We start from the raw sequence: 24,778 nt of genomic DNA, 5'->3' as shown, positions 1-24,778 counted from the left end.
TGTTCATTGTTGTGGGTATTTAGTGCCTGGGCTGTTATCGACGCCGCTGCTGCCGGCCCCTTGTGTGTTGACGCGGCTCCCAACCTCTGCCCCGGCCCTCTCCTGCTCCCCCTTCCCCCCCTGGCCCGGTCCTCTCCTGCTCCCCAGCTCTGTCGTTGACAGCTGGTACTGACCCCTTCTGGTACCCAAGCCGCTCGACTTACCCGCGGCTCTCCGCGGTCCTGCTACTGCTTCCGCTTACTGAGGCTGCTGCGGCTGTCAGCCCCAGTTGTTGTTGCAGCTGTCAGCCCCAACAACAGTTGTTGTTGATCTCTTCCCACCTCTTCCTCCCTACTTCTTCTTCTTTATTGTCGAGGACTTCATATTTCCCATGTATCGATAGTTTTTTTTTTTTTTTTTTTTTTTTTTTTTTTATTAAGATATGAGGTACATCTGCATTAGTGCAGCTACCCTAGACTATATGAAGTGGAGTACAGTGTGTCAAAAAAAGCTAACTAGGTGATGCTATGAAATCCCCATCACACAGGATGGTTAGTCATACAGAGACATGTGATAGGCGGTCTGCACTGGCAGACTCCGGATGCATTTTGAGGATATCAACAACACAAGATTGAATAAGGTAGCAGTGGTAATACAAGTCCCCATCTCGCAGGATGGTTAGTCATACAGGGCCATGTGTTTAATAGCCTGCACTGGCAAATTTTGGGTATACTGTGAGGATATCTTCAAGAATACGAGAGTGAATAAAGTAATTGCAAAGCTCCAGGTACCTCATGCCAACTGGTCTGAAAGGTCTAATAACTGGGCATTCAGTGATGTAGTGCGGGAGATCATGCCGTAGTTCCTGCTCACAGAGTTTGCAACTGGAGTGCTCAGGAGTTGAATTAGATCTAGGTATCCCCATCTCTGCTGTCAAAACTGTATTGGTCCAAACATTCAGATCTGATAGGAAAGAACTTACTGACTCCCAACGACCTGAAAGTACTAGTATAAAAAGCTATGATTTGTTCAGATCTGAAACCTACATCTATGGACAGCACAAAACGTCCACTAGACTGTGCGACACAGTGGTTGCAAGGATCAGGTTGGGTTACCGTTACCTGTGGCAGGTGGCTACAGGTGACGGGTCTCTCTATCGATAGTTTGATTCTAGTGATGACGCAGCCTGTCTAGGGACAAGTTATATCGCTATTCAACGCCGCCACACCGCCGCCGCCGCCACCTTTCCTTACAGACGCTGGGTGTGCTGGCTCTTGGGACGATGTTAATCTTGGCGTCATACTGCTCATTTGTACCGGCTCCCGCCATGCTCGAGAGGCGGTTGGTGGGGAGAAGCGTGCAAGCGGTTACGCAAGTGTAAGGGAGGCACCTTCTTGAGCGTTGGGGGAGTGTGTGCGAAGGGAGGTAATCCCGGGCAAGCGTAGAGTGAGGCAAGGGTAGGAGGGCAGGCTTGGAGGAGGAGGATAGGGACGGTAATCATAGGTGGAGGGGCAGGGGACTGGTGGTGGAGGATCGGGTAGCAGGGGCAGGTAAACCCCAAGTGGCAGAGGAAGATAGCCACTTTACAGCCACAGGTGTTGTCAGCACCGCACTTGAACTTCGGGTGCAGCTCATGTCAAGGACGTCGTTCACAGCCCTCCCTCACTCGCTCAACGACTTCATCCTCCGTCTATGAATAGAACCGGATTCCAATCAAACACGGACTTCTCGTTGCGGGCAGTGGCGGATCAAGCGGATAGAGACTCGAGCAGATAGTAGTGGATCAAGTGGACGTCCTGCGGTAGGATGGAGAGGATTGTGGACAGGAGGGGGTGCCGTGGGGTGCCGTGGGGCTGTGGCTCTGGGGGGGGGGATAGAGTCGCGCCTTGTGGTGTCAAATGTCCCAAATGGAATTCGCCCCTGATGAATGAAATTGGGTAGTCGCCCTGATCTGTCTCGCAGGGGTTCATGTACCAGTTCTGAGGGAAGAGAAGGAACTTGACTTGGGGGAGAGGTTCAAGTTCACTTTTTCGATGATGTTATAGGTAATATAATCTCAAGCATATTTGCCTTTGCGTCTCTCCATATTTACCTGTAATAACATTAATTAATGTCGCGTGTTTCCTCTTTTGTAAGTGTAGTGTTGAACGAGAGGGAGCCTGGGCAGTACTGGGGCCAGATTCACGAAGCAGTTACGCAAGTACTTACGAACGTGTACATCCTCCCCTCAATCTTTGGTTATATTTATTATACGGTTTACAAGCATGAAAACTTTCCAATCAACTGTTGTTATTGTTATAAACAGCCTCCTGGTGCTTCGGAGCTCATTAAGTGTTTAATAATTATAAGCAAAGCCGCCAAAGATTGAGAAAAGGTGTACAGGTTTGTAAGTGCTAGCGTAACTGCTTCGCGAATCTGGCCCCTGGTCTAGGGTGACGCGCCGGCTCAGAAGTATTTGGTGAACATTTTTTTAGGAAATACACCAAAAACATGATTTAGGAAATACACCAAAAACATGATTTAGGAAATACACTAAAAACATGATTTAGGAAATACACCAAAAACATGATTTAGGAAATACACCAAAAACATGATTTAGGAAATACACCAAAAACATGATTTAGGAAATACACCAAAAACATGATTTAGGAAATACACCAAAAACATGATTTAGGAAATACACCAAAAACATGATTTAGGAAATACACCAAAAACATGATTTAGGAAATACACCAAAAACATGATTTAGGAAATACACCAAAAACATGATTTAGGAAATACACCAAAACATACATGTTGGCATATTTAGCCTCAAAGTCACCAAGACATGGTCTGTACCAAGGGGGAGGTAAGGTAATTATCAGGAGAAAGCACCAAGTCATTACGACTACATAGCACTGCTACCCGTCCTCGACTCAAGTCCATTACACCCAGCGGTCGACCCCACAGACGCATTCATAAATTTTTACATACTGTTCAGTCAAAACGGGAATTTTCTCAAATATAAATTAATATTATATATTAGCATATTGTGTATAAATAGGCATAGGTTAGGTTAGGTCAGGTGTTTAGGTTCTGTTGGCGATTATTTGTATTTGTAGTACGTGGGTGAAGCATTTATAGCGAAGTGGTTCGAACAAAACTCGTCAGTGAAGCACTTGTTCCGGAAGTGTTCGAACGAAATCAGTTGTGAGTCGTGTGTAAACCGTTTTTCATTCATAAACAGGGGGTTTGGCGGATGCATGGAATCACTTTTGGATCTTTGTTTGGAGGACGGGCTGAGCACTGGGAAGGGGTCAGGATTTGGGATGGGACGGGGGAAAGTAATGGTGCCCAACTATTTGGACGGTCGGAGATACCCAAGGGGGGGGAGGGGAGGTGGATGGTGGGCAAGGATAGGGGGGGGGGGTTATGGAGGATGTCGTGTTTTCTTGGATTTTGGAATGTATTTCATAATTTAAATCCCATCTCGGGTAGCTTTATTATTTTCTTGTGTATGTTTTGGGTTATACAGGTGTTACTGGTTTTGACACTAATTTAAACATCTTGCAGGCCCATATTTATGCAACATGACCCGTATTTAAACACATGTACACTGAGCCGCGAGGCCCTGTGTGCACTTGTGTGTGTGCATGGGTACTGTTGTACATGGCGCGCGTACCACCGCGAGAGTGGGGTCGTACCACCGCGAGAGTGGGGTCGTACCACCGTGAGAATGTGTGTGTGTCGTCGTAGGTGTGAGGGCGCCAAATGGTGGATACACAGCGGGTGGCGGCGGTAACGATATGCCATTTGGAACGACGAGTGGCATTGAGTGATAGTTTGGGGGAGAGAGAGGTGGAGGGAGCGTCGAGGAATGGGGGGGTGGAGTGGGGGACGAGGGAGGGATTGGGCTGGGGGGTTGAACGCAAGAGGGGTTAGGGGGGGGGAGCAGAGAATAGCGTATGAGTAAATGATGATGTACCTCAAAGTAAGGTTCCCTGAGCCTCACTATCAATCGAAGCGTGTGCCTCCTCCCATCCCACCTATCTCACACACTCCTGTTTTCCCCCCTATTCACACCCCCCCCCCCTCTTCACCCCCCCCTACTCTTCCCCTCCCTCAGGATAATACCATATAGCAAAGTTGCTCCAGCTTCTGCCGTTATAGGGGCTTATCAAGTGACTGTGTTCGCTACACACACACCTCGTGGGTGATGCTGTTTAACTCACACCTTTCCTTTAGTACTTGTTCTGAATGGATTATTTATATGAATGTCAACCTGGACATCCTCTCTAGAGACCTAGATACTCGGGAGAGACCAGTAGACAAGTGTAGCTACGGACCTCAGTGGACGGTGCCTTAAGATGCCACCCTCGCCTGACTTCAACAAAGAAGTAAAGCGAAGAGGTTGAGCATGCAGAGTCCACCATTGTGTCCAAGGGGTGCGGGTGGCGGGCAACGCTTCATTGTTTGATGGGGGTATAAGGCGAGAAGTTGTCAGTCTGCTGGTTCAGTCTGTGTCCTGGCACGCGGGCACTAACAGGGCCGCATTCTTGTTGCCCCCTAAGACACTCCAGTGGCTGCCCTTGTACACTTGTTGTGTCTCATGTTGTTCTTAATGTGTTGCGACATCTTCCGTCGGGGGTTGCAAGGGTTAAGATTATAGTATTTCTTTCATGTAGGTTCTCTCTTCCTCCAGAGGTGTGGTGTGGCAAGCACCCAGGCCTTAGTCTCAGCAAGATCGTCTATGAATGCGATCTGAAACTATTCCCATCTCTTATGTGCGGACCCATACGGTTCTCAACATTATTCTGTGAGACTGTTACATCTAAGATCGGTAGCACAGTATGCAGCTCCAGCCTGGAGTCCATACTTAGTTAAATGCAAGACAAAGAGAAGATCCAGAGGTAAGCCACCAGACTAGTCCCAGAACTGAGAGGTATCAGCTACGAGGAAAGACTTAGGGACCTAAACCTCACGTCCCTGGAAGACAGAAAAGTAAGAGGGGATATGATATCCACCTGCAAAATTCTCGGGGAAATTGACAGGGTGAACGAAGACAAACTATTTAGCACGGGTGGAACACGAACAAGGGGACACAGGTGAAAACTTAGTACCCAAATGAGCCACAGAGACATTAGAAGAAATTTTTTCAGTGTCAGAGTAGTTAACAAATGGAATGCATTAAGTAGTGATGTGGTGGAGGCTGACTCCATACACAGTTTCAAATGTAGATATGATAGAGCCCAGTAGGCTCAGGAACCTGTACACCAGTTGATTGACAGTTAAGAGGCGGGACCAAAGAGCCAAAGCTCAACCCCCGCAAGCAAAACTAGGCGAGTACGGAAGCTTCAAGTGGTAGCCAACATTTCCCGTGATGATGATAGAGAGTGAAGATAAGCTGGCTTTCTTGAATGTAATTGTCTGGTAAAGCAATGGTGGCTTTCACATTCAAGTTTATATTAAGGCTGTTCCTCGACACTAGAAGTGAGTTCCCTGACTGGTTCACGCGAAGTGTTGAGGCCTACGTCAACAGTGCCTCTCTCACGCTGCTAAAGTTGGCAGCAGGTTGACGAGGATCTCAGTAGTGAGGCAGGCCGTCAGGCTGTCATACATCAGGCTGCGAGCAGCCGCGTCCAACAACCTGGTTGATCAGTCCAGCAACCAGGAGGCCTGGTCGACGACCGGGCCGCGGGGACGCTAAGCCTCGGAGCACCTCAAGGTAGGCCCTCGTGGTCAGCCGGTATACTAAGGGATATGCGGAGAGGCCAATACAAAGATGAAATGCCATGCTACCACTGATGAAGATTTCAGCGCTACAGAACCTGACCAACCTATAAAGCTGTATTGCACTAACTACTTTTCAACGGCTTAAAGTAAATTATTTGCTGGACAGGGTACTAAATGCCGAAATTAAAGTGATGTATAGTCGTAATGGCTTGGTGTTTTCCCCTAATAATTGCCGTGTCTCCTTCCTTGTTTGTTTTTCTTTCTCCCCGTCTCATTCCACTGTTTTGTTTGCAGTTCCTTTCCCCTTCACTGATGTATTCGACAGTTACAAGCCGGGTAGACGAGGTAATTAACACGCACGTTTAAATGGCATGTGCAAGGCAATTACAGGCTAGCTCTATCATTTTGAGGGGGGGGGGGGGTGTGACTGATGACAGTTGTCACGCTACTGGAGTAGTTATGGTCTTAAGTTAAACAGTGGCTGGCGTGACAGTCACGCAGGTAGGTCTAGAAAATCAGTCTCGTGTGTCAAGTGCGCGTCGCTTTTGTTCACGCTGTTAGTCTGTCTGTCTCATGTAGTCACGAAGCCGGTCGGCCGAGCGGACAGCACACTTGTGATCCTGTGGTCCCGGGGGTCGATCCCGGGCGCCGGCGAGAAACAATGGACAGAGTTTCTTTCACCCTGTGCCCCTTTACCTAGCAGTAAAATAGGTACCTGGGTGTTAGTCAGCTGTCACGGGCTGCTTCCTGGGGGTGGAGGCCTGGTCGAGGACCGGGCCGCGGGGACACTAAAAAAAAGCCCCGAAATCATCTCAAGATAACCTCAAGATAGTCGTGTTTGTCAAGAATTCACCGCTGGGCTCAAACGATAACGCATTATTTCTATTTTAAATACATCATCGTACAGCCTACGTTTGCTATAACGGGAATGTTTGCGTCAAGTGTGCATCAACGTCTACGTCTACGTCGTTGATGGTTTCACGTTTATATCACGCGCACGGCAACATTTGTTTAGGTGAGGTGAATGGAGGGAGAGCGTGTGTACGTCACTCCACGGTAGATGTGTTTACATTAGGAGCGGAAGTTGTACATTATACGGTAAGTGTAGCTGCGGTAGTGCCAAGGTGAACCCGGCCTTGTGGCCCTCGGGAGGAAGGTTGGTTGTGCAGGGACTGTATCACGTCCCTTACCAGGCATGATGTGTAGGCTCCTGCTCCTGGTAGAACCAGTAGGGTGCAAAATATAGGATATATAGTGACCTATATATGTAGGATATATAGTGACCTATATATGTAGGATATATAGCGACCTATATATGTAGGATATATAGCGACCTATATATGTAGGATGTATAGCGACCTATATATGTAGGATATATAGCGACCTATATATGTAGGATATATAGCGACCTATATATGTAGGATGTATAGCGACCTATATATGTAGGATATATAGCGACCTATATATGTAGGATATATAGCGACCTATATATGTAGGATGTATAGCGACCTATATATGTAGGATGTATAGCGACCTATATATGTAGGATATATAGCGACCTATATATGTAGGATATATAGCGACCTATATATGTAGGATGTATAGCGACCTATATATGTAGGATATATAGTGACCTATATATGTAGGATATATAGTGACCTATATATGTAGGATATATAGTGACCTATATATGTAGGATATATAGTGACCTATATATGTAGGATATATAGTGACCTATATATGTAGGATATATAGTGACCTATATATGTAGGATATATAGTGACCTATATATGTAGGATATATAGTGACCTATATATGTAGGATATATAGCGACCTATATATGTAGGATATATAGTGACCTATATATGTAGGATATATATAGTGACCTATATATGTAGGATATATAGCGACCTATATATGTAGGATATATAGCGACCTATATATGTAGGATATATAGCGACCTATATATGTAGGATGTATAGCGACCTATATATGTAGGATATATAGTGACCTATATATGTAGGATATATAGTGACCTATATATGTAGGATATATAGTGACCTATATATGTAGGATATATAGTGACCTATATATGTAGGATATATAGTGACCTATATATGTAGGATATATAGTGACCTATGTATGTAGGATATAGTGACCTATATATGTAGGATATATATAGTGACCTATATATGTAGGATATATAGTGACCTCGTATACCTTGTGCATACCACATACATAATTTAATCCTTTATTTTGGACAGGAAAGGTTAGGTTGGGTTACGATTACGTAATGGTGAAAATATTCTCAGGTTTTGGATGCTACTCGGCGGAGCGCGGCGGTGTAAAACTTAGATTCGGAGATTCTTATGTGTGTGTGTGTGTCTTTAGGATAAGAGGTAAAGGAGGTGTTGGAGTTGTGACCCAGTTGTTGTTGTTATTATAGATTCAGCTACTCGGAACAAGTTCCAAGTAGCACGGGCTATGGTGAGCCCGTAACTTATGACGCAGGAAGTCAAGGTCCCATATAGGAGCATTCTGGTACGGTGTAGGATTGGGTGTGGGGGGCTGTCAGTGTGAGGTGGTGGAGGATTGGGTGGGGGGGGGGGGGGGGCTGACTGTGTATGGTGGTGGAGGATTGGGTGGGGGGGGGCTGACTGTGTATGGTGGTGGAGGATTGGGTGGGGGGGGCTGACTGTGTATGGTGGTGGAGGATTGGGTGGGTGGCTGTCAGTGTGAGGTGGAGGCGAGAGGTTGTAATAACAGTGGTAGACAGGGATTGGGATTCTTGGGGGGGGGGATAGAGATGAAAGAGTAGCGAGTGCCTGTATGGGGGAAGGATTAAAGTAGATGTTATGATGGTTTAGTAATATGGATAAGTTGGATGACAGACTAGTAGAAAGTTAAATTGTATTAATGTAACTTAAATTGCTTAATAACAACACTGGTAAACACTTTGTCAAAGGTGTTCTGCATCCGAAATGAAAAGATCAGTTTATCATGCATTTTGACGTGCTAAATTCAAATGTAATAATTAGCTATTGTTTTGTGAGCGAGAGTGGTAACAACCTCTTGCTTGATGCAGGCGATGAGTCCACAATAACGTGGCTGAAGGATGTTGACCAGACCACACACTAGAAAATGAGGAGGATGACGACGTTTCGGTCCGTCCTGGACCGTTGAGAATGGTCCAGGACGGACCGAAACGTCGTCGTCCCTTCATTCTTTTGCTTGAGTCAACAAGTGGTGAATGTCGAAGTATTTCCTCCCAGGCTCCAATGACGGCCGGAGTGGCCAGTCTTTCATAACGTAGCGGAAAGTTCTCGCACGACTATTCCACTCACAAAGACAACAGAAGTACTTTGAGTACCCACCCTGAGGACCTGACACAGGAGCATCAACATTCAGTCGCCACAGAGCTGCCACTGATGTTGGTCATCGTTTATGAACCTCAAAAGTTACTTCATGTTGGTATAAGTTTCCTTTATATGGGCTGCACAACCCCCGTATGTAAAACTGGTGCATTTTTGAATTGATGGCAAAAACATGTTAACTTAGGCAGCAAAACAGCTTCAAGACTCGTCTTGGATGAAAACTAGAACTAATCAACAATTGTAAACATTTCCGCTCTGTGACCCAGAATTAGTCAAGATTGACCTCATTCGCTTCGTAAGCATTTTTGGCTCTAGACCGGTGTAATAATTGGTTTTGTTAGATGTATTGTTTATCTCATCCTTCACCTGCCCCCTTTCCCTTCCTTCGCCTATTCCTGCCCCCCCTCTCCCTCCATCACCTTCCCTCACCCTTCCCTGCCCCCCCCCCACCCCTGCCCCCCCCTCCACCTCCCCCTTACCACAAAAAACACGACGTCTTTTCCTTTCACAGAAATAACTATATACACAAATAAATGAGATGCACTGAGCCAAGCTTTAGAATGTCTTCACTCAAATATGTGCACGAACGCTCGCCTGTTTGTGCGAGCCTCAGCTCCTGGGCCTCGCCTTATAGTCTCTAATCTCACTAGTCATTGACGCTTATTTGCCATGCCTCGTCTGGGTGTCTCATGACCACTTTGTCATGCAACTTTGTTCTACTCTGTAAAAATCGTTCATTCCCTAAAGTCCTATAAATATCTTATATGTAGCGATCATGTCACCTCTGTACATGCGTAGGTGAATTTTTATTTTTACATATTCTCGTACTACGAGACGTCCTCAGGCATGTATAAATGTTTGTGAATGTCATATATCATGTCCACACGACCCAGCAGGGCCGCACGACTATAATAGGAATGCACATTACTATTTATATTTCTCCAATGTACATTAATATCGTTACATATAATCATGTCATTAACTCCATAACCCCACAAAAAGTGTGTCAGACCAGCAAAGACGATTTGATTAAGGTCCGTTTGGCAATTCCAAACTTGTAGTAACAACACAAACTTGTTGGTTTATAAGTTATTCTCCATATTAGTTGTTAGTGTCTTAATTGTTTATTATAAATGATACATTATAAAGTGTAGTGGTTGTAATTTGTAACACACACTTTTCTTATATTTCGCAGGCGCGGGAGAATCCGGCAAGAGCACCATCGTAAAACAGATGAAGTGAGTACACATCCGGCAGCGTCTGAGTCTTCCACTTGGGGGACTGAGCGAGTCCTCTCCTCGATCCCATACTTGCTTTGATTGTAGGGTTTAAGGTTAATGTGTGTGTGTGTGTGTGTGTGTGTGTGTGTGTGTGTGTGTGTGTGTGTGTGTGTGTGTGTGTGTGTGTGTGTGTGTGTACTCACCTGGGAAGGGAGCCGGTGCCTGAGCGGACAGAACACTGGACGCGTGATCCTGTGGTCTCAGGTTCGATCCCGGGCGCCGGCGAGAAACAATGGGCAGAGTTTCTTTCACCTTGATGCCCCTGTTACCTAGCAGTAACAGGGTGGGAGGCCTGGTCGAGGACCGGGCCGCGGGGACACTAAGCCCCGAAATCATCTCAAGATAACCTAGTTGTGCTTGCGGGGGTTGAGCTTTGGCTCTTTGGTCCCGCGTGTGTGTTACTCGCAGTTAGCCTCTAATTTATATAATCCCAACTAGGCTATTTTTGTGTGCATATGTATAATATATATATATATATATATATATATATATATATATATATATATATATATATATATATATATATATATATATATATATATATATATATATATATATATATATATATATAACAGCAAATGCATTTAGCCATAATACATGAATTATCATCAGTGTTTACCAGTTGTTGAAGGTAAGTCACATGTTTTGACTTTTAGTAAATGTGTGTGTGTATATAATACACACACACACACACACACACACACACACACACACACACACACACACACACACGGGTGGAACACGAACAAGGGGACACAGGTGGAAACTTAGTACCCAGATGAGCCACAGAGACGTTAGAAAGAATTTTTTGTCTCGGTGTAATTAATAAATGGAATGCATTAGGCAGTTATGTGGTGGAGGCTGACTCCATACACAGTTTCAAATGTAGATATGATAGAACCCAGTAGGAATCTGTACACCAATTGATGGACGGTTGAGAGGCGGGACCAAAGAGACAAAGCTTAACCCCCGCAAGCACAACTGAGTGCAACTAGGTGAGTACAGCCCGGGGCTCTTGCACAGAGAGGTGGGGGGGGGGGGGGCATTATGACAAGAGTTAATTTTGGTTCCTCAAGGTAGAGCTGGAAAATTCAATATTTTTGCAATGGGAGGGAGAAGGGAAGCTGGAGGTGAATCATGGGAGGAAGAGCATTGATCGGGTGTGTGTGTGTAGGCGCACGCCGCCACCTGTGTCTCCTACCCCAACCTGCCTCCATTTGTGCTGGTAATCTGGCCAGCTGGGGCGCTGCGGGGCCACACCGGCCCTCGTCAGCTCGACTCTCTGCTAAATGTCCACTGGCCTCGTGTGTGTGTTTTCTTAGCTGTAACAGATTTCAAGACGGGAGGAGTGTGTGTCTTCGGGCCGTCTCCTGTGGTCAGCTGGTTCAACTACATATTACTTGTTCCTCATCCGTGTTGTATCTGTTGAATTTGTTCTGCCTCAACTAGCTCATCTTTAAGGCCATTTCAGTCTTCAATTTCACGCGCACTGAAATTAAAAATTTCAAGATCTATGAAACACCTTTAGCGTGTCTGTTTCTCTAGTTTTTTGCGATATGTCGCTTTGTTCCTCTGCACTTGGAGTAGTTTTGTTTTGGTCATGTTATCAATACTATTTATAGTATCTTGTATGTTTAAATCATGTCTCCTCTGGTTCTCCTCCCTTCTAGTGCTTGAAGTCAGTTCTCTTAGCATGTCCTGGGGTTGTCCAGGACGCCGGAGACATGAACAGTGTGTGTTGCTTGTAAGAGTCCTTGTACCTGGTACAGGCTGGTGGCGTGTATGGTTTAATGTACATTACTGATATGATGATGCACGCTGCTGGTGCGGGGTTTGGCGGCATATGCCCTCACACATACATTTTGTATTTCAGTTCTCTAACTGCGTTATTTTCATTGGATTCTGTTTCTTTGGAGGTATTCACATCTCTAAACCCCACCCCTAAACCCCTACCCCTAAACCCCACCCCTAAACCCCACCCCTAAACCCCACCATCTAAACCCCACCCTCTAAACCCCACCCCTAAACCCCACCACTAAACCCCACCACTAAACCCCACCCCTAAACCCCACCCTCTAAACCCTACCCCTAAACCCCACCCCTAAACCCCACCCCTAAACCCCACCACTAAACCCCACCCCTAAACCCCACCCCTAAACCCCACCCCTAAACCCCACCACTAAACCCCACCCCCAAACCCCACCCCTAAACCCCACCCCCAAACCCCACCCCTAAACCCCACCCCCAAACCCCACCCCTAAACCCCACCCCCAAACCCCACCCCTAAACCCCACCCCCAAACCCCACCACTAAACCCCACCCCCAAACCCCACCACTAAACCCCACCCCTAAACCCCACCCCTAAACCCCACCCCTAAACCCCACACCCCACACCACCCCACACCCCACACCCCACACCACCCCACCCCACCCCACACCCCACCCCACCCCACCCCACACCAAGTAGCAGTACTGGACACATTATGACCAAAACAACCCACACCCTAGACTAAACTGGAGCTGTGAGAGACCTCTGAACAAATTTTCCCTGAAATGGAATACACAACTGAAATTCCATTGTCTGCAAACATAACAAGGCTTTAAGACGAGGACAACCAGCCCAGGTATAAATAGCCTTCTGACAAAGTCGAGGGCGGTGTTGGGAGCTTCCCACTGGCACTGTTACGGATTGCCAGGCCAGTCACGGCTGGATATGCCCGAATATGACTGTCTGGACAGTCATATTCGGGCATATAGAAGTAATGATGTAATGATAGGACAGACTAAAGAGTAGCTTTATATGTAATAGATGAACTTACATGTACAGAGACTAACAGATGTGCCCAGCTTAATGTGCCGGGTTTAAGGGGAAAAGGAGGATAATAGTCCAATTGACGAGGAAGTACTGGAGGCCAGGCCAGGGAGGAGAGCTTCTGAGACGTTGTGACAAGTGTGTCATAAACCAACAGATAACGTAACCAACTAGTCGGTTATAAATGGACAACCATTTATGGAGCAATATTTGTAGTTTGATATTTGCTTCATAAACCAGAAATAGTCATATATTACGAGCTCGGTTACTATTTATACAAACTAAGACGCGTCCACACATACATCGTTTCAGGTATGGACTCGTCCACACATACATATATATATATATATATATATTATTAAATATGACCGAAAAAGTAAGATTAATAATTCTAACACGAATTTTCTCAATCTTTCGTACATTTCTTTTCACTGTTGGAGGTAAATCAAAAATCAATTCTCCAAAATTCATTTTTATTTCTAGTCTGACGCGACACGAGCGCGTTTCGTAAAACTTATTACATTTTCAAAGACTTTAGTTTACAAATACACAACTGAATAGAACTTACGCATCTCCGATTTTATATCTACATTTGAGAGAGGTGGATGGGGTGAGGTGGCATTAACGCTTAACAGAATAGAACAATTAACAAAACAGAACGCTTTAAAAGAGATTAACGTCGTCTATGCCTTCAAATGCCCTCTTGGGGACTGTAAGCTCCAAAAAACCCAGTATATAGGCAAGACAACAACATCTCTTTCTAGGCGTTTAACGATGCATAAGCAACAGGGCTCCATTAAGAAACATATAATCTCTTCCCACAACCAAACCATCGCCAGAGAAATCCTAGTAAACAACACAGAAATCATCGATAGATACAGCGATAGCAGGCGGCTTGACGTTTGCGAGGCACTACACGTCAAGAAGTCAACACCAGCAATCAACAGCCAATTAATGCACAACTATATTCTATCCACCTCAAGACTCCGCTCCAATATAGAAGCATCAAGAAATATGGACCAATAGGCTTTCTACAATCACTTCTATTCAATAGCCATTGTTTCGTGTTCTGTCTTGTGTTGATGAAATTAATACCCTATTAATGCCACCTCTTGTTCTGTCTTGTGTTGATGAAATTAATACCCTATTAATGCCACCTCACCCCATCCACCTCTCTCAAATGTAGATATAAACTAAGTCGGAGATGCGTAAGTTCTATTCAGTTGTGTATTTGTAAACTAAAGTCTTTGAAAATGTAATAAGTTTTACGAAACGCGCTCGTGTCGCGTCAGACTAGAAATAAAAATGAATTTTGGAGAATTGATTTTTGATTTACCTCCAACAGTGAAAAGAAATGTACGAAAGATTGAGAAAATTCGTGTTATAATTATTAATCTTACTTTTTCGGTCATATTTAATAATATATGTCTACAGGAAAGACTGCTACCAAAATATACTAATATATATATATATGTATATATATATATACACCTATATATATATGTATATATATACACCTATATATATATGTATATATATACACCACACATTGCATGAACTCTCAAGGAATTTTAACAAACAGAACACTTTCCATATGAGAGAATCGAAACCTGGGTCATCCAGGTGGCTGGCCAGAGCACTAACCAATAAGCCACGCCTCAGATCGTTAGAAGGTCTGAAATTCGGGCAGCTTTTCCACAAAATTTCCGTCCCCAACGACACCAGAGGGATAGCTTCTGATCACACACACGTTTTCTATCAATCATATTTACTAGGGAAAACTCGTGACATAATATACCACACACTTGCATGAATTTGAATTTGTTTTTCTTCACTATCGAGGGAAGTTGAAAAATTAATTCTCCAAAGTTCATTTTCACACTTTTATTTTTGGTCTGACGCCTAGGGATGTTTTTTTCACAAGGTTTACATTTTCAAAGACTAATTTACCATGCTTTTGCACAGGCTTGTATTCTCTTTGGGTAAGGTGGTACAGGACAAGTGGATGAATGACATAGTATAAGGGATATTGATAGGGTATTGCATGCATCAACATAAGTAGCTTATGTTCTAGAAGGCTGCTTGAGTTTCTTAGGCAGGGTTATCTTGAGATGATTTCGCGGCCAGGTCCTCGACCAGGCCTCCTTATTGTTACACACACCCAGGAAACAATCCGTAGCAGCTGTCTAACTCCCAGGTACCTATTTTACTGCTAGGGAAAATAGGAGTGGAAATGGGCAAACCCGTTTTCACTCTTAGGGGTTTCAAGCCCAATCCACATAGGGGCTCCCAGGGCAGCTCTCATAGCATTGTTTTGGGCTACTTCAAGCTTTTTCCACTATTGTTCTGATAAGCTTGTGAGTGCAGGTGCGGTATAGTCGAGCACTGATAGCCTGCCAGTACATAGTATGTGCGAAGGACTTGCAGATTGGCTTCCCAGAGAGAGAGAGAGATTGGCGGCGGCCTGGCCTCAGGTGACCAAGTTGATTGATGAAGATTAAGCCACCCAAGAGAAGGCACGGGCATGAATAGCCCGTAAAAAATGTGACCAAGTTGCAAGTGTTGGGTTTATATATGCCACTACACCTGGCGCCACAACTGTGTAATATATTCAGGTGGGAAGGGGGGGGGGTAATTAAGGGTAGCCGAGTATGAAATCCCACTACCAGCCGGCGACTATTGCGTCCTGGTCCACGATTCACCAAGCATTTGCGCAACCACTTACGAAACCTCTACATCTCTCTCTAATCATGGCCACTTTATATTTGTTAAGCAGTTTACGTGCTTCGAAGCCTCATCACTGAAGGTTATTAATATAATAAACAACCTCGTAGTGTTTCGGAACTCATACCGTTTAATATATGTAAATAGTCGCCATGATTACCTTGCGATAGTTCCTAGGATCGCTGTCCCCGCGGCCCGGACTCTGACCAAGGAAGATGTACAGGTTTCGCAAGTGATTACACAAATGCTTGACGAACCCTGCAGCTCCTGGGCTTTAGCTGCGTGCAAGAACCAAAAGCAAAAAAAAAAAACAAGTCACGAAAGCCAGGAAATGAAACAATAAATAAGAGACAACCGGGTCCCCAAGATTACTGCCTGGATAAACAGGGGCGAGAAGTGTGTGCAAGAGGAGCCTGTTCTTGAAAGTGCAGGTTTCTAAAATTCTTCTGCTGTCTATTTCGTCGATTGCTATTTTGTATGTCGTGATCATATCACCTATTGGTCTGTGTGTTGTATCATTGGCACGCCCGCACACGCGCACGTACACTGTGTATTTGTTATTTGTGATTACTATTTGTGCCTGCAGAATCAAGCTATTAGCTCATGGACCCCGCCTTTCTATCCAATTTATTTTTCCTCTATTATGGCTACTAGATATATATATATATCTTCCCCCCCCCCCCGGCGCTCTCTCTCTCTCTTTCTTTTCTGTTTCTTGTGTGTGTGTGTACTCACCTATTTGTACTCACCTATTTGTGCTTGCGGTGGTTGAGCTTTGGCTCTTTGGTCCCGCCTCTCAACTGTCAATCAACTGGTGTACAGGTTCCTGGGCCTACTGGGCTCTATCATATCTACATGTGAAACTGTGTATGGAGTCAGCCTCCACCACATCACTGCCTAATGCATTCCATCCGTTAACTACTCTGACACTGAAAAAGTTCCTTCTAACGTCTCTGTGGCTCATGTAGGTACTAAGTTTCCACCTGTGTCCCCTTGTTCGCGTCCCACCAGTGTTGAATAGTTTATCCTTGTTTACCCGGTCGATTCCTCTGAGGATTTTGTAGGTTGTGATAATGTCTCCCCTTACTCTTCTGTCTGCCAGTGTCGTAAGGTGCATTTCCCGCAGCCTTTCCTCGTAACTCATGCCTCTTAGTTCTGGGACTAGTCTAGTGGCATACCTTTGGACTTTTTCCAGCTTCGTCTTGTGCTTGACAAGGTACGGGCTCCATGCTGGGGCCGCATACTCCAGGATTGGTCTTACATATGTGGTGTACAAGATTCTGAATGATTCCTTACACAGGTTGCTGAACGCTGTTCTGATGTTAGCCAGCCTCGCATATGCCGCAGACGTTATTCTTTTTATGTGGGCTTCAGGAGACAGGTTTGGTGTGATATCAACTCCTAGATCTTTCTCTGTTCGTTTCATTAAGTACTTCACCTCCTATTCTGTATCCTGTGTCTGGCCTCCTATTTCCACTGCCTAGTTTCATTACTTTGCATTTACTCGGGTTGAACTTCAACAGCCATTTGTTGGACCACTCACTCAGTCTGTTTAGGTCATCTTATAGTCTCCTACTATCGTCCTCAGTTTCAATCCTCATAATTTTTGCATCATCGGCAAACATTGAGAGAAACGATTCTATACCCTCTGGGAGATCATTTACATATACCAGAAACAGTATAGGTCCAAGGACTGACCCCTACGGGACTCCACTTGTGACGTCTCGCCAATCTGAGACCTCACCCCTCACACTGACTCGTTGTCTCCTGTTACTTAGGTACTCCTGTATCCAACGGAGTACCTTCCCTTTCACTCCAGCCTGCATCTCCAGCTTTTTCACTAGCCTTCTGTGTGGCACTGTATCAAAGGCTTTCTGACAATCCAAAAAATATGCAGTCTGCCCACCCTTCTCTTTCTTGCCTTATTTTTGTTGCCTGGTCGTAGAATTCAAGTAACCCTGTGAGGCAGGACCTGCCATCCCTGAACCCATGTTGATGCTGTGTTACAAAGTTCTTTCGCTCCAGGTGCTCCACTAGCTTTCTTCGCACAATCTTCTCCATCAGCTTTCGTATTCCGTTCCTCACACAATTCCTTGACGTTTGTAGTGAATCCTTCTGCCCCTGTCCTTAATTTCATAACCTGTTCCTTTACTGTTGTTTTTCTCCTGATGTTGCTATGCAGCAATTTAGGCTGAGTCTTTGCCTTGCTTGCGATGTCATTTTCGTATTGTCTTTCTGCCTCTCTTTTCATCCTGACATATTCATTCCTGGCATTCTGTGTGTGTGTGTGTGTGTGTGTGTGTGTGTGTGTGTGTGTGTGTGTGTGTGTGTGTGTGTGTGTGTGAACACAATGCAGGGTAGCCTAGACGTTAGTGTGCACGCCAGGAGCCCGCGTCACACACCATGTGTGTTCTAACCTCTCGACCACCAGTCATGGTTTGTTTGTGCAAGCAGTGTGGGTCAACTGGCTGCCTCGCTTATGCCACCATGTTGCTTGCTGCACCTGTGAAGCCTTCGGTTGTGGGTGGCACACTTGTGACCCCGTGTGTGTTTTTGTGCGTGCGTGCGTGCTTTATTGCCTGGCAGTGTTCCATTTACATGGTGTATTGACTTTAGCTGTATTACCCAACCCTGTAGCATGCCACTTGCGACATTCAGGCACCAAAAAATCCTTATTATCGCTATTGATTCGTATCGGCTTATCTAACATTTAGTATGTCTGGGACGGCGGGGACGGGTCAGGGTCGGGTGTGCGGGGATACCTTGCAATGATATCGGGGCTTAGCGTCCCCGTCCGGTCCTTGTTGCTGGACTGGTCAACCAGGCTGTTGGGTGCGGCTGCTCGCAGCCTGCCGTATGAATCGCAGCCTTGGTTGATCAGGTATCCTTTGGGGGTGTTCATCCAGTTCTCTCTTGAACACTGTGAGGGGTCGGCCAGTTATGTCCCTTATGTGCAGTGGAAGCGTGTTGAACAGTCTCGGGCCTCTGATGTTGATAGTTCTCTCTCAGAGTACCTGTTGCACCTCTGCGCTTCAATGGTGGTACACGACCACTCACCGGGGGAGGGTACCTTACTTTAACATGTGTTGATTCCGAGGAGCAATGTCCCCCGCGGCCCGATCTCTTGCCAGGCTTCCTGGTTGGTCGTCGGGTCAACTAGGCTGTTAGACGCATTATCATTGGTCTGGTTGGTTCTTGTTATCCAACCAGTCCGTGTTTCTTGCAGTTGAGACAGCTACTTTATTGTGTTCTTTAAAAGCAACGTCTTCCGACATGATTACTCCCAAATCTTGTATATTGAATGTTTTTTCCATAGTGTGATTTGACTGCGTTTTATATGTGGTCCAAGTGTTAATATTTCTTATTTTCCCCATAAAGCAGACCATGGAACTTAAACATGTTACATTTTGTGGCACTTTGAAAGATTTACATTAGTTTGGAGATTTGCTGTGTCCTGTATATTGTCTAGGCTCACAAGTGGCCTCGTGTCATCTGCAAAGGATCGTATGGTACTGTAGTACGGTACGAGGGGGGGGGGGGGTTCGCTGCCACTCACTGGGTGAGTAATAAATGAACTAAAGGAAGTTAGCAAGCTATTATCGAGTGTCTGGTGAATGAGCAAATTACAGCGACGTTAATTGACCATTTCAGGTCATCAGTAAATGTTTGTTGTGTGAAGCCGACAAGGGGCGTGTGTACACAGGCAGGTACACACGCGATCACTTGTGTGTGTACCCCGGTGTGCGGGTCTTCCTGCGGCCGGTGTCCCGGTGTGCGGGTCTTTCTACGGCCGGTGTCCCGGTGCGGGTCTTCCTGCGGCTGGTGTTCCGGTGTGCGGGCCTTCCTGCGGCCGGTGTCCCGGTGCGGGCCTTCCTGCGGCCGGTGTCCCGGTGCGGGTCTTTCTACGGCCGGTGTCCCGGTGCGGGCCTTCCCGCGGCTGAAAGCATGCCTGATGTCACAGGTCCTGACAAGAACCTTATATCAGACTCTTGTTTACAAACTTTCCAGTCCGCTGCCTCCTAGACCAGCCAGGCGACCACGGCTCTGTCAATAATGTATCTAGGCCTACGATTGGGTCCTACCCTTTGGGACCTGAAAAGAGGGGGAAGAGGTGGTTTGGGGAAAGGGTTGAGGGTTTGGGGGAGGGGGTGCAACAATTTGCATGGCATTTATATTTAGTGAAACAACGACTTACAACCAGTCACTTCGCAACATGTTTTCCATATCACATTTAACAATGGATAATCTAATGCAGCTTTCGATATAATAACTTGAAAGACGCTCACCCATCTCCTAGCTGGGCGAGAGCGCTCATATTGCAGATATTAGTGAGAGTTGCAGAAACGTGTTCACCGCCTCACAGTTATTGACTACTTGGTAAGATGTTGTGGCTATAGGGATTTACGGGCTATTCATGCCTATGCCACTTCTTGGGTGGCTTAATCTTCATCAATCAATCAATCTATAAGGAGCTTTGTCGGCATATGTAAACACGAGTCGATTTGAAAGTGTTTTTCCTCCACAGATCTCTAGTATCATCTATTGATACTGGTAATGGCTCAAAAGGGCTCACTTACGGGATATTCATGCCCGGGCCACCTTTTGGGTGGCTTAATCTTCATCAATCAATCAATCTGAAAGTGTTTTTGGACGATTACGAAGCCATCCTCGTCTCGGAAACTTTCTTGCTTGTTCTAAAATCTCGACTATTGGTCTGCGGACCTGAGAGCTCTGGGAGTCTGGAAGGCGCTGACCCTCAAATAAAAAATTGTATTTTGCCTACACTAATTTGTATGTTTTTCAATTTTGCAGTAGTTATTGAGTATAATTGGCTGGAATTTGTGTGAAATTGTGTAATCAGTGTGGCTTGGGACGGGGGTCTCCGCTATGCCGAGGCTGGAGGAGGGGGGGATAGGGGGTCTCCACGGGGCTGACTTGATGAGGCGGTAACCTTGTTAAAGAAGTCCAATGATTTTTTTTCCCCTTCAGCATCCCTGTCATCTCAGTTGCGTGCTTCAAGATGGCAGTCACTGCTTAACTTCCATGGTGGGGGTTAAGCTAGTTTTAGCCTTCTCTTGTAGTCCCCCGTAATATTTTTGTCTTTATGACCCATTTTCCACTTGGGTGGAGGTGATCATGGATGGAGGTTTTCCACGTGATCAATATGAACCGTGATTGCAATTAATCTTCGTCGTCCACAAGGCTCCGGCGGTTGTGGGGGCAGAACAGCTGACAGGACACTGGAAGAGACGGCGGAGGCGCTCATGGGGGCCTCTGGTCTCCATCTTTTTTCTTAAAAAAAAACATTTCTTCGTTGCTCCCAATCAACGAGAACTGGATAAGCACCTCCAAAGGATACCTGATCAACCAGGCTGTGACTCATACGTCAGGCTGCGAGCAGCCGCGTCTAACAGCCTGGTTGATCAGTCCAGCAACCAGGAGGCCTGGTCGACGACCGGGCCGCGGGGACACTAAGCCCCGGAAGCACCTCAAGGTAGCCTCAAGGTAATCTATTTATACTCCGAGAATCTTGTCAATCGTGGAAGCTTTCTCTTCTATAAAGTGCTTTCTTCTTCTCTTCTCTTCGATCTCTTCGAGATAAAGCACCTAAATTATTGGGATCGTCTCAAAGCTCTCCAAATGTACTCTCTAGAAAGGAGACGAGATACCAAATAATATACACATGGAAAATACTGGAGGGCCAGGTCCCAAATCTACATAGTAAAATAACAACGTACTGGAGTGGACGATATGGAAGAAAATGTAGAATAGAACCAGTGAAGAGCAAGGGTGCCATAGGCACAATCAGAGAACACTGTATAAACATCAGAGGTCCGCGGTTGTTCAACGTCCTTATAGCGAGCATCAGAAATATTGCCGGAACAACCGTGGACATCAAGAGAAAACTAGATTGTTTTCTTCAAGGAGTGGCGGATCAGCCGGGCTGTGGTGGGTATGTGGGCCTGAGGGCCGCTCCAAGCAACAGCCTGGTGGACCAAACTCTCACAAGTCAAGCCTGGCCTCGGGCCGGGCTTGGGGAGTAGAAGAACTCCCAGAACCTCATCAAGCAGGTATCGTCAGGTCGCGTTCTCTCGGCCTTTCTTCAGTTATTTTTCCACATAGTCCTCCTTATCCTCGTAGCAAAATCTCTTCTTGCTTCTGCATCGTTTAGTGTTTAGTGTAGACAAGTGAGGCTACAAACTCTCGGGGTCCCTGACATGACTTCCGGGTTATGGGGTCGATGAAGACCTAAATCTTAACTACAAAGTAGTTCCCTGTCTCCTAATTATTAGTCCCTTGAATTTTCTCCGCTCCTGGCTTAATTGCTGACGAAGCTATCCGCTTACATTATGAATGACCGCTGAAGCGGGCGTGTTGAGAGGGGCCATCAGCCCTGGCGCTGAGGGCTGATGTTTCCGGGTGGCGAACACTGTGGTGATTGATGCTGTCCTCACTACCCGAGATGGTGTGCTTCTCTCCTCTTTGTCCTGTGTCTGGTTCCTCATCTGCACATGGGGGAAAAAACATCACCTGAAACCAGCTGGCATTTCAGGATGTGCAAAATAACCCCCATTGAAAGGCAGAGCTGCAATAGGCAGGCTGAGAGATAACTTGATTAGCATTAAAGGATACCGAGGATAAAGGCCCAGGACTTGATAACTGGTCGGCCTCTCGCCGTGTTCCAGAGACAACTCGATAAACGCCTCCAAGGGATACGTGATCAATCAGGCTGCGATTCATACGTTAGGATGTGAACATCCGCGTCCAATAGCCTGGTTGACCAAGCGACCAACCAAGAGGCCTGGTCAGAGACCGGGCCGCGAGGACGTTGATCCTCTGAACCACTACCCAGAGTAGCCATAGGAAGGTTAGTTACCTTACCTTGAAGTGTTTCCGGGGCTTAGCGTCCCCGCGGTCCGGTCGTCGACCGGACATGGGGGGAAGGTATGGTATGGTGCAAGGGGGGAGCGGGGGATAGACAGGTGGTGGCAGGGAGGAGGGGGGGGGGATGGTTGGGAAAGTGGGGGGGGGGGAATGTCTAGGGTTAGCCATCACAAATATTTGGGTAAGAAATCTGCCTGTCGTCAGCGTCCCCCCCCCCCCCTTCACGTGCGTGTAGGTGAAGGGGGAGTTTGTATGGGGGAAATTTGTTGTTTTATATATAGAAGAGTTGTTACAGTCTTGTACAGCCAGCAACACGCGTAGCGTCTCGGGCAGGTCCTTAATACTAATTTTCCCCGGCATATGACCCCGTCAAATAGTTTAACAACCAGGTACCCATTCACTGCTGGGTGAACAGAGGCTTCAGTTAAGGATTGGCGCCCGGTCAATCCTCCCCCGGCCAAAATATGAACCCAGGACAAAGCGCTCGCGAAGCGCCGGGCGAGTGCTTTGCCACTGTGCCACGGGGAATGGGGGGGGGGAAGGGGGGGCCGGGGTTGAAGGTTTAACTTGCCAATTCAAGTAATATTAACAGTTAGTGTGGCAACATTATCATGACCGACTGTGCTTAGTGCCTGACTGTCAGCTCTGGAGGTCCCTGGCGGCCGCTTCTCACTCCATAAATTATATCGTGACTGAACGAGTGAGTCATCATCTTGACCTTTTGGGAGTCGCTCTTGTTCTCAAGATCTCCAGTAAGCAGCCCCACAGACAACCGTTCAAGGTGAGCTCCTGCTATGAAGGACTCCTTGTGTATACCTCTGAGAGATGGTTAAGGCCCTGGGGAGGATCCCGTGTCAACTCTCTTAGCTCTGCAACAAACCCCAGCTCTGTTGTCAAGGAAGAAGTCCCACTAATATATTTGCTGGCAATGATGGCGGGTCTCATGTACGGTGCAACTTTCTGTACAGGTTTTTATGTGTAACTTTTGTTATATTTATCATTTATCTTTCCCGTCTGTCTTGAACAGTCATCTTGAACGGTTATCTTTCCATTTATCATCTCAAGATAACCCGTTCTCGTCTTCTTTTGCCTTGAATGGTGTGTGTGTGTGTGTGTGTCTGCGAGGAGAAGCAATGTACCTACTCACCTAGTTGTGCTGGTGGGGGTTGAGCTTTGGCTCTGTGGTCCCGGATGAAGGGCCTCCGTAGCTGCTGCTATTGTTTTTAGATTTAGCTACTCAGAACGAAGTGTCCATGTAGCACGGGCTATGGTGAGCCCGTAATTCCGTAGCTCTCGGCCGGGTCTGTACCAGTGACGGTCGACCTTAGTGGTCAAAGCTTACCTACATAGGCTCTTGTTGTTTCTCTACATTTATCTACACGCGTGTTAGAATTTTGTGCTCTTCACTCGTCTACTTGTAAAACCTAGACCATTTTCATTTTTTTTCACTATTCACTCTCGTAGTCATTGGCCAAGTCTTAGTTGTGTGGGGTGTTAATGGGAGTCACCGTGACGGTTGTGCATAGTTTTCATGAAGAAATTGTTATTCATTGGTTATTTAGACAATCTGGTAATATCAGTTTAATAGACACAATGGGGGGGGGGGGTAGACAAAACAGGAATTTAGTCGTATATAAATGGGTATTTGCCAGTAGACCAAATGGGTCCCTTAGGAGTAGACTAAATTGGGCTCAATCGGTAAGAGTGGAGGGTTGTGCAGGTGTTGTCTGTGCTCCCCCCCCCCCCCCCCGCATGGTCCCCAGGAGGGTCCACACCTGTGATTTGTACACCTGTCAAGGGCCTCCTTCTGGGTGTTCACCTTTATAGTGGCACTATGCCATGCACGCCTCCCCCCCCCCCTGTACCATGCACGCCTCCTTTCCCTGTACCATGCAGCCCCCTTCCCTGTACCATGCACGCCTCCCCCTCCCCTGTACCATGCACGCCTCCCCCTTCCCTGTACCATGCACGCCTCCCCCTTCCCTGTACCATGCACGCCCCCCTTCCCTGTA

The 24,778-nt window shown here is 46.3% G+C and overlaps 1 protein-coding gene across 8 annotated transcripts in view; it reads left to right on the top strand.

The window, feature by feature from the left end:
• The window catches only part of Galphao (G protein alpha o subunit), a 268,246-nt gene that overhangs the window by 146,194 nt on the left and 97,274 nt on the right, over positions 1 to 24,778 (top strand). For all 8 annotated transcript variants that reach the window (XM_045753452.2, XM_045753458.2, XM_069333485.1 and 5 more), the window contains one exon: positions 10,261 to 10,303. In XM_045753452.2, coding sequence (XP_045609408.1) covers positions 10,261 to 10,303 — 43 coding nt within the window. The remainder of the gene's footprint in view (positions 1 to 10,260; positions 10,304 to 24,778) is intronic.

The sequence above is a fragment of the Procambarus clarkii genome, chromosome 29, assembly GCF_040958095.1.
Source record: "Procambarus clarkii isolate CNS0578487 chromosome 29, FALCON_Pclarkii_2.0, whole genome shotgun sequence".
In the NCBI taxonomy this organism is placed as follows: Eukaryota; Metazoa; Arthropoda; class Malacostraca; order Decapoda; family Cambaridae; genus Procambarus; species Procambarus clarkii.
The sequence above is the reverse complement of the archived record's forward strand: the minus strand, read 5'-3'. Positions and strand labels throughout refer to the sequence as shown.